The sequence below is a fragment of the Cicer arietinum genome, chromosome 1 (assembly GCF_000331145.2).
Source record: "Cicer arietinum cultivar CDC Frontier isolate Library 1 chromosome 1, Cicar.CDCFrontier_v2.0, whole genome shotgun sequence".
NCBI classification, from domain to species: Eukaryota; Viridiplantae; Streptophyta; class Magnoliopsida; order Fabales; family Fabaceae; genus Cicer; species Cicer arietinum.
Genome location: NC_021160.2, coordinates 10,380,843 through 10,392,081, shown reverse-complemented (window position 1 = coordinate 10,392,081; position 11,239 = coordinate 10,380,843). Strand labels below are relative to the sequence as shown.

At 30.4% G+C, this 11,239-nt stretch overlaps 1 protein-coding gene across 2 annotated transcripts in view; it reads left to right on the top strand.

The window, feature by feature from the left end:
• LOC101513318 (uncharacterized) overlaps positions 1-6,045 on the top strand; it is a 9,270-nt gene extending 3,225 nt beyond the window's left edge. For both annotated transcript variants that reach the window (XM_004488165.4, XM_004488164.4), the window contains exons 7-13: positions 693-793; positions 2,620-2,772; positions 4,631-4,686; positions 4,790-4,847; positions 5,303-5,423; positions 5,494-5,604; positions 5,735-6,045. In XM_004488165.4, coding sequence (XP_004488222.2) covers positions 693-793; positions 2,620-2,772; positions 4,631-4,686; positions 4,790-4,847; positions 5,303-5,423; positions 5,494-5,604; positions 5,735-5,832 — 698 coding nt within the window. In that variant the 3' untranslated portion in view covers positions 5,833-6,045. The remainder of the gene's footprint in view (positions 1-692; positions 794-2,619; positions 2,773-4,630; positions 4,687-4,789; positions 4,848-5,302; positions 5,424-5,493; positions 5,605-5,734) is intronic.
• Positions 6,046-11,239: the final 5,194 nt, after the last annotated feature.

Genomic DNA, 11,239 nt, shown 5'->3' with positions numbered 1-11,239 from the left:
CTTTCCCTATCTCTCTTTCACATGCAAACACATGCTAAGATGCATGTGCTTATGCTAAATTATATTTCATTCAGACAGCCACATGTCACTTTGTACAAAATTTGGACCCAACAGTTAGAATTAACTCATTGCTGTGCAAATTTAGGATTTATCAGGTTCTGTTATTAGCCCTTCCCTTCACTGTATAGATTCTGAATGTGCTACCCAGTTGAATTTTGATTAAGAGATATTCATTTTAAGCCATAACATTTATACTTTTCTTAATGTTTTACCACGAATTATAGTTTATTGAGACACAATGTATGTTTTAGTTCACTGCACAGATTCAGCATATTTTGGCATTTTTCACCTTATTCATCTAGAAAATAATACTGTTTCAGTTCCTAATCCATTAAATACCTTTATGGTTAAGCTTCGGCTTATAATGTTCTACATTGAATGATCTAGTGTAGCCTTTATCAATATGGTTGTGAATGATCTGTTTCGCTTCTGTTTTTGGCTGCCTTTTGCTTTTATCATGTTACGAGAGTGAAAAATGAGCCATTAGAATTTGATTTAATAACTAAAACTCTTGATAGTTCTTAAAGATGACAGTTGTGATATATACACTCTTCCTTAAGAAATATTCCCTGTTAGCTTTATATATAAACTTTTGTGAGATATTCAGTTGTGTTTCTCCTTATCTTTTTTAGGAACTAATATGGGAGGTGCTTCGGTGGATCTGGAAACTGGGACAAGGTCATGGTTTTTACGTTGTAAAAGTGATGTTTTTGCAGAACAGATTGTTGATTCAGTAAGTTTCCCCTAGTAAAAATGCCGTCTGGTTCATAGTGCTTTATATTATCCATGTTCCGTCAGTCAAATAAATCATATGTCGAAGAAATGCTTATGTTTTCTGATAGCAATTTCAGCAAGTGTACTGAATCGTTGGTTATACACAGTAAAGTACCAGATGTCTAACTCAAGGATTGTGAATTAATATCAACCCATAAATTAAATTACTAGATTGAACAAGGAATCATATTTGTTTGATTGTTCGAAACACAATTGTTACCTAAAAATAAAATAAATGACATTTAATAGATAATAGTAAAAGTGTTAGGGCTGAGTCTTGCTTGTTTTCAACCTCTAAATACTTAATCATACATTGGTTACTAAATTCATTTATTAAGTTGTTACCAAATTTTCTCTTATATTCTAATACTAATTCCTTAGTGAAAAGAGTCTTTAATCTTAACTAAATCCCTAATCCCTTAGGGAACGAAAATCAAAATTAAGCATTAGAGTTAGAAATTCCCTTTTGGTATTCAAGCATTCATATCCGTTCCTAGACTATGATTGCAAGAACTCACTATCTCAAGCATTTATAGAATAAACTTCCATTTCAAACTATAAACCATAAATCATTTTAAAGGCGGCCAAGCAATAAAAGCATTACGAATAGAGATAGAGAAACAACTTATACGAAGGCATTCAAATACCCAAATATCAAATCATAAACATAAAGGTTTTCATCTAAGTTTACTCATCTCTAACACTAGAGGTTTAGCTACTCATGAAAAATAAACAAGAACCAAAGAATGAGGAGTAATCACAAGAGTTCTCCATGAATGATTCGTGATGAACTAGCTTCCTAGATGTTGAAATGAGCTTTCCCAAGAGTTAATGGCTGCTAGGGCTTTTCCTCCAACTCCAAACTCATCAAAAGATACTTCAAAAATCATAAAAATCGTTTTTACAACATAAAAGGCCCACTACGGGGCGCTTTGACCCAACTGGGACACCTGGTGTTGCAAAAACACAAGATTAGAAAAAACATGCAGCGCCTAGCGCTAGACAGTGTGGGGCTTGGCGCTGACAGAAGCTGGAATTTTCCTTCAGCAAGCGCTGAGCGCTTTTCTGGGACGCCTGGCGCTCTGAGACATCATGAATTCATCCATTTTAATGCTCATTTGTGCCTCTCCATTGATAGCCTTCCACACCTACAAACAAACACAAACACAGCAAGTCAAATGTTAAAAAATAAAGCTTAGATGTATCTTAATTCCAACAACACAAAAAAGCGACATTATGTATAGCAACTGGTAAGAACACATGGCAAAACAAGATTTAAGTCTAGATAACATTGATGAATTTTACACCAAAAGTAGCACAAAAATAAGATAAATAATAGACTCATCATTTTCACTGTGTCTTTCTGGAAATTTGATTGAGGTTAATTAGTGTATTTTGGGAGGGAGTCAATGCTTTTCATTTTTATGATGCTTCTTTATCCTTAAAAGTGAGATCTTTCCAGCGATGCTCTAGTGCAGAACTCATGTTTTTTTTCTTCAAGGGATCATTTTCAACACTTCCCGAGGGACTTGGGCGTTTTTTCTACTGATGATTAGTTTTTTTTTTTTTTTTTTATGTTTGTTTTATATTTCTTTGCTCATATAAATATCTTATCCTCCCGATTACTTTAATTCCTTCTTTGCTCTATTCAATACAATTTCTTCCTTTGTAAAATAAAATGTGATATATGTTGGTTTCTGTCATATTTTATGTTTTCATATTTATAAATATTTTGAGGTTGTGAATCTTAAAATATATTGTTTTAAATATTAATTGTTGTTACAGGGAAATGTGATTTTATGTGGACTCAGAAATGGGGCAGTTGTCTCCGTAGATTTTCGAGAGAAAAGATTGCATTCTGGTAGACTTCCTCAGCATAGGATATCTTATGTATCTTCAGATAAGAAAGTTGGAAGTTCTAATAAAGATTGGTTAAAGGTATTTTCTTAATTTCTTTAACATTAAGAGTGAAAGAGAGACTAGAGACACAAGATTTCAAGAGATAATCAAATTTACCATAATAAAATATGTAAAAGCTTAAAAGTAAGTATGGCGGGAATATCTGTTAGAGAAACATCAATTAAAGAGAGTAAAGGTGAAAACTGAAAACTTCCGTGAGTTGAAAGCAAAGTATTGTAGTATGATGGTTGATCTGGTATATACAATAAGGAAATAGGCAAGGTATAATGAACAAAACTTGTATTATGATTTAACATTCTCTTTGAGAATATCTCAGAGTTGGTTATAATGCACTTGATTAATAGGAGGTCTACTAACAATACTCCCCTCAAAAGTTTCACCTTGTCCTCAAGGTGAAAATGTGGAAACTGTTGGTGAATGGCATCAAAAGACACCCAATTAGCTTCAAAGTCGGGTAATCTTTCCATTGAATTAATACTTCAACACCTCCAGGCGTTTTATTAAGAATTGCCGTAACCTCGTGGGGCTCCCCTTTTAATTCCATATCGTCTGAACGAATGTTGGGTAAAAGTTGCGGATTTATCACCGGTGTGATTGCCATCTTCAGTAAAGATAAATGGAACACTGGGTGGATTTTACTCTCAGCTGGAAGAGCAAGTTGGTAAGCCCCATGGCCTGTGATTTAGTAAGGTCCATAGAACCTAGGACTGGGTTTTTCATTAAATTTTTTTGGCTAATGATTTCAGCCTATAAGCTGTAATTTGAAAGAGCAAGTTGGTAAGCCACATGGCCTGTGATTTAGTAAGGTCCATAGAACCTAGGACTGGGTTTTTCATTAAATTTTTTTGGCTAATGATTTCAGCCTATAAGCTGTAATTTGACATAAACCCAACAACATAGGTAACATCCTTCCTGTGTTTGTTTGCCCAAACTTGTGTTTGATTTGTGCCTTAACCATGTTAGATCAAAGATCATGTAAGATAGAACCCCTTTCTTGAGTCAATCTATTAACCTCTTCTACTGTTGAAGGGAGTGTAGCTCCTTTAAATAAGTGAGGGGGATCATGACCATAAAGAGCCTTAAAGGGGTTAGTTTAGTTGAACCAAAATTACTAAACCACTTGGTCCATAACTTAGGCTTTGCCCCTGTTGAGCATCTGAAGTAAATCTCAAGACATCTATTGACAACCTCAGTTTGGTGATCTGTTTGTAGCTGATAGGCTATACTGAACAATTCAGTCCAAAAATAAGAATTATTTTGTCTTGAACTGAGTCATTGGGTAGTAGGAAACCATGTAACCTGACAATGTCATTGGGGAACAGTTTTGCAATTTTATTGACTGTGAAAGGATGATGAACAGGAATAGAGTGAGCATACTTGGTGAATGTGTTAACCACGACCAAAACAGCATCTTTGACGTTTTGGAAGTCCTTTTATGAAATACATGGAGATATCTCCCCACAGTTGAGTAGGAATAAGAAGTGGTTATAAGAGGCCAACAGATAATAAAGTTTGGTTCTTGTTCTGCTGGCAAACTTGACAAGGAGCTACAAATGTCTGGATGTCTTTTCTTATACCCTCCCAATTGACTAAGGCTGCCAAACATTGTGTTGAATGAAAGAAAACAGGAGAGACATATGGTGAAATCATGTGTTTCAACTACTCACTGAAGACTCTTTATATAGGCTTAAAAACAATAAAATAAGATAAATACAAGGTATTCTATCCCTATTTACAAGATATGATATGATATTCCTATTTACATGGATTTAATCTTATTTTAAACACTCCCTCAAGCCAAAGCATATAAGTCACATGCACCAAACTTATTAGATATGTAACTATTGCTAATATGCTTATGCCTCTCATTTTGCAGCTTTCCGGAAACATATATCCTTCACATACCATTAAGATGCCTTCATCTATATCCTGGTTAGTATTTTCCTAATAAGTTGTCTACTTGACTTATATCTTACTTGATTTGAATTTTATTGATTTTGACTGACTAATTTCTATTTTGTGGGTTTGATATTAGTTTGGCATCACTTCAGTTTGATGATCAGTACTTCTTGGCAAGCTCCATGGATGGATCGGTTAGTTTATTTTTTCGGGAAAATACTACTTATATTTATTATTAATGGTACTCTTACATGACATAGAATACTGATAATTTTCTGCAGAATCTCATGTTTAGGCATTTGTGTGAATTCATTCCTAAAATTTACATTGAAGAGATTTTTTGGCATTTAAAGTGCAAAAACCAAGTCTATAGATCCTATATAGTTGAATCTATATTTCCATGGGGAGTTATCCTTACTTAATCCTGTGGGTCTGAATCAGCTAGATAATAGAATGATTGATATAAAATAATGACCAATGAAGTCATTACAACCACAAACCAAGTCATCTTTCTGATGGAACTCCTTCTATGTTACTAGAACTGACAAGATGATAATCTTACTGAAATTGTCTCGGTAGCAGCCATTTATTGTGGACTGTAGATAATGGGAGAAATGGCATCTTAATTACTTGTTCTTTTCCTTTTTAGATAAGGCTATACGACCGTCGCATACTCCAGAGGGGTGCTGTTCAATCTTATGAAGGGCACATGAATTCCCATACTCAAATACAACTCGGTGTTGATCCAGATGAGAGATATGTTATGTCAGGTGAATATTATTTCAGCGGTGTTATTTCTTTAGCATTCTTGTTCGAAAAATTCTAACTTAGTCATCTCAGGTGGAGAGGATTGCAAGCTACGGTTATGGAGTATCAAGTCTGGCGAATTGCTTTTGGAGGATAAGTTCTCTAATACAGTTCTGTCCACTGTGTGCTATCAAACATTTAAAAGTAATGAACACGACATGCTTTTGGCCTTTTTGCTTTCAATTTTTTGTATACATGTTTTCTCCTGTGTTGTCTGCACTTTTAGGGTGATTTTCTTGTAACTAATGTTAGAATGTGTTATTTGGTGTAATAGAATTTAAAGCAGAGGAAGAAAATCAATACACACGTGACTCTTCTTTGGGTGCATGGCTTGGATCACATGAAGGACTATTTTATATGCACTGGTTATGAGTGTGAAAGGTCCTCTGATACTATAGTGCTTGTAGCTGCTGCTGGTCTTAGCATGAGGTGATTAAAGATTTAAGATTGTAGATATGCTGATTCGTTTAATTTCTTATTAAAGGTTTTTTAATTTGATTAGCGCTAGAACTTTGATATAGCAAGTAGCAGAGACGATAAATTACTTCATAGAAGTAATTATACTAGTTTTTAGACATGCACACATAATTTTGCTGCTATGGCTTTTTGGCACCAAGGTTTCTATGTAGATCATCTTGTTCGTGTAACTGTGAGATTCACGTTTCATCGTATACGGCCAGCCATGGTTGAACTGGAGACAACTGACGACTGTGTCATAACTGCATTAACATATTCAACAGCTCAGCATTATCCTGTCTTTGCTGAACAGATTGGTTGCGTAAATACAGTGGATTTCTGACTGTAGGGAATTCGGATTCTGTCTACTATATTGTCATATTTTCGCTTTGATAAATATCTTTTTCCTTTTAAATTTTGAGAACAAATGTTTTAAAAAAAGGTATACCAAATCAAATGTGTTACTTCATACTAATGTTAAAATATTCACACCACAATTGATTTAGTCTATGCTTGGATTTGCGGTCACAATATCAAAGCAAACACCTACTTAGTGATTGTTTAGATCCAACGATTGAAAGATGCAAACTCGCCTTCTAATTCACGTGTTTGTGAATACTGCAACTATGGCTGGAAATGAGTAGAGCTTGAGTATGTCTTGAACTTATTTTTTAGTTTGAGTTTAACTTGGTTCAAGTTCACGAGCAATTCGGTTTAACTTGATAGCTCAAATTAAATAAATCAAAAGGAAAAAAAAAAACTTAAAGATAACAATGTGTTCCTTTAATTTGAAGTTAAAATATTAATAATTTTTTTTAACTAAAGTGCATAAAATTTAAATTACATTTAAAGATCAATCTTCTTAGATCAATTTTCTTATTATTCTAGATTATCTTATGTGTTGGTGGTATACTCTTTATATTTGAGAAGATGACAATGTTAAGTATATTTTTCAATGAGTCTTCAATAATGAAGTTTGAGATAGTTCTTTGAGTGTGAGATTTATAATGTTGAATATAATTAAATAATCAACTTAAAGCAATAATAAAACACTTAAATTTATTTACCTTCATGGTATAAATAAGTTATATACATTGTTTTTAATTTTTAAATGATAAGTTTTATCTCAAAACATTATTTATAACTCATTATTATCATTGAAAGTAGGGCTGTTCATGGTTGGTTTTTTTAAAAAACCAAACCATATCCATTTTAAAACCAATATATGGATTTAGATTTATAACCAAATCTATTATTTGGTTTAAAACCGGTTATAAAACCAATTGTAAAATTGGTTATGGTTAAATAACCGGTTTATAATTAAGCAACCGGTTTTGAAAATTTTAATTTTAAAATCGATTTTTTTTTCAAAATCGATTAAAATTTGATTATTTTTAAAAAAAATATTTATTCATAGTTTAAAAATCGGTTATTTAAAAAAATCGATTTTTTTGATAAATTTTTTTAAAAAAATTCTCACCAAATTTTTCGAGAAAAAATTTGATTTTAAATTTTTTTGAGAAAAAAAAAGTTCTTTTTATTTAATTTTTCCGGTATTTTTTCGAAAAAAAAAATTTCAAATTTTTTTCAAGACATAAAATCTTAAAATTAACAAAATATTGGTAGTGGATAAAAACAGGTTAAAAACCAAATCCAAATATAAAACATAAGTGGTTATCCAACCGATTTTAAATAAACCGGATTATAACTATATGATTTTAACCGGATATTTAAAATGGATTTGGATCCGGTTTTGGATTTGGGCCTCATAACCGGATTTTTTGCACAGCCCTAATTGAAAGTAGTTGGTTTGAACAACAAATGCAATATCTCACCTTAGAGATCGAATTTGGTTCTTGTAGACAAAGTTATATGTCTTTTTAGTAGCTTTCAAACGTTATAAAGAAGATCTTGATATTAGTCCTTCAAATGATTTTTATTTTGTTTCAAAATTACATTTACAATATGTCCGACATCATCTTCAAATATTTTAATACTTACACTTAAATTATTTTTTTGTACAAAACGAGTCAAACTATAAATAGCTCAAATTGGACTCATTTGGTCCATAAACCAAGCTCAACGAGCTAATTATCGAATTGAGTCTCAAACTATTTTCGAGTTGGTTCAGTGCATTTCAACACTAGCTACAACTTTCAGCTTTGACATCTTCACACACTTATGTTTTTTGCCGCGGATCCAAACATATTATTAGTGTAAGGTTGACTTCCCTTTTGGTTAAGACAATTAATTCTAGAGGTGTAAAATATATTTTGATATATTTGAATGTGAAAAATATAATTGATTTTGTCTTTTGAAATAATTTGGAATTTGGAGTTTTTTATTTATTCAAGAATTTAGAGTTTTTGTATGTACAGTTGATTTTAATCTCAAATTTATGATTCACATCACTGTCATATAAATCGATATGAAAATACCTCGTTTTACATTCAATATACTTTTAGTTATAATCAATTTTATAAAATTAATTTATTGAAATTAATTTTTGTACTGTAGAACTAAATACATACATCCATGTTTGGATTTGCTTTTGGAAGATTAGAAGTAACTTTCAAATTTGTAAAAAGAAAAGTGATTTTCAACTCATATAAATTATTTTACTTGTAACAAATATTAATTTAACAAAATTAAGTCAAAGTTTACAAAAGAAAAAACACAATTAATTTCAATCATTTTTTTTTCTATTACAGATTTGTTTTCCACTTTCCTCCTATAACAAGAAGAAACATTAGCTACCATGCTTAAAAAACACGAGTTGGGAGTAATTAAACAGTGGATAATAACTTATTATTCATTTTTAGGTTAAATAAAAACTTAATGTAGTATAAATGTCTTAAGAACTAAGAAACAGGAGGAAAAAAAAAAAGAACTAAGAAACATAACGTATAGGAGACTAAGAGGCGAGTATGTCACAAATAATTATTTCATATATTTTTGAAAGTAGAATATATGAGTATTGTCCAATGACAATTGAATACACTACTTCCATACAATAATTCTTTTTGTCCATAGATGTACTAACACACACTACTAATAAACTTATATGTAAAGTGAATATACCGTATTTAAATTAACATAAATCATCATATAAAATATTCAATCTAATAATCCAGTCATTATTAATTGAGTTAGATGATACGAACAAATTATTTCTCTAAGACAATTATTTGTGGTTCCTAAATGTTTATTTTACGAGACTTACTAATATTTATTTTTGCAACAATCTATTTTTTTTTTTGTTGGGTTACAAGGCGACTTCAAAGTTTATCAAATTAGGTTAAAAATAATCATTAAAGTGAGTTGATATTTATTAAAAAATATATGATATTAGTTGAATAAATCATCTCATTTTTTTATACTATCCAACGTTCAATTTTTTATTTAACGTAGAACTCTTATTTACACTTGAGACGTCAACTATCTATTTTCACCAAAAATCTTAAGATATTAAATATAGAAATCATTTTGTTGTTTAACTTCTACTTTTCTATTCAACATTACACTTGTGTTAACGCACAACATTTTTCAAACTTTAGATTAAAAATACTATTTCATGTGATTTACATGTTTTTCATGATGTAATTATTTCAGAAAGAAAAAAAAAACCTACCCAAAAACTATAAATTTCTAAAACTGGAACCCAGATGAAAAAGATCTTGGTAAAAAAAAACCAATCTTGAAAAGAGATAAATTGGAATATTTAAAAAGGAAACCAAATAGCCAAATAAAGAAGACAGTCATAAAAAGGAAAGCTGTCAAGGCACTTTGGTTGCTTTTGTCAAAGCAGGAAATTACAGTTCTTTTTATATCTTTTTTGTTTTGACAAACATTCTCTAGCTATACTCTTACAAAGCATATTTTTTAGTTGAGTCTTGGTAACAAAGTAAAGTGACAAGACCCATTAAAACCAAAGGTGAAGGCAAAAACATGTACAACTAGTGTCTAGTGTTACCTATAATTAGCTCTTTTACCCCTATATTTTCATTGTTTTATTTTATTACAAAAATAAAATTTAAATTAAATGGCATGTGGTAGAAAATATTGATTGATTGATTAAATTTAACAATGAATTTAGTAAGTGGTACCTTGTCATAACTTTTGAAATGTGAATGTTTTCCATTCCATAAAATGCTAAAAAATATTTTATGATGATTAACACTAAGGAATCTTGTTAGCTAAATCCCAAAATTTGAAATAATGACTAAAGTTGCCACCAATAATAGGGTTTCTAAAAATTAAAGAAAAATCTTCTAGACAAAAAAATCAACCAAAAAGGACTCTATAATTAGTCCAAATCGGTTTGGCAGTTTCATATAGTATAAACAATACAAGAAGGTAAATAACAAGAGGAAAGAGACACTAAATATGTACTATGTATGAAAATTGAGTCAGCCAATAATGTTTTGTTTCGATTAAAAGTAAAGAGACAAAGGATACAATGAAAATTTAGAGAAAGTGATAAGGATATTTTGGGTAATTGAGGAAGAAGGATATTGACCCTTCAAACAATGTTTTGAATGCCAAATCCATGTAACTTTTTTCACGCAAAACAATATTGGTGGATGAGGGATATGTTTTTTTGTGCACACACTTTTTTAACCCCAAATTCTCATAATTTCATTATTGTGTTCAGTAAGTAACTCCTCGTCATAAACAAAAGCTCCCAAAACCTTCATTACAAATTGAATCATTATGTCTCTCTTACCAAGTGTTTTTTAAGCTTTGGATACTTACCAATAGGAAGATGGATACCCTTTCACAAAAATAAAGAAACTTTACAATCAATATTTCATTTGGAATTAAATAGTATAAATGTATATTTACATATACTTGTTTTAACTATTTTTTATATTTTATTTCTGAGAGAATATTCCCTTGCAACAATAAAAAAAATCAATTTTGACTATAAAAAAATATTGAATATATATTTATCTTTTATACTCAATAGACATTCGCTAATTTAGTTTCTTTATGCATTAATGTAAGTATTAATTAATTATTAAAATAAAAATACAATTGATAAAAGTAATTAGCAGCGGAAGGAAAGTATATTACTTTATAAGTAAAAAAAGAAAGATTTTTTCTGTCTCATATTAAGTACACAGTGTAGAATATTTACTTGTTTTGCATATTATTTATCTTAAAATATAACCATTGATTATATTTTGAACTAACTAATACTCCTATATATATATATATATATATTATATCGCAATATATCTAACTATTACACCAACTTCCTTTTAGTTAATAAAATTTATTTTATCATAAATATTAGTGTATTATGATTTTCTTAATATTA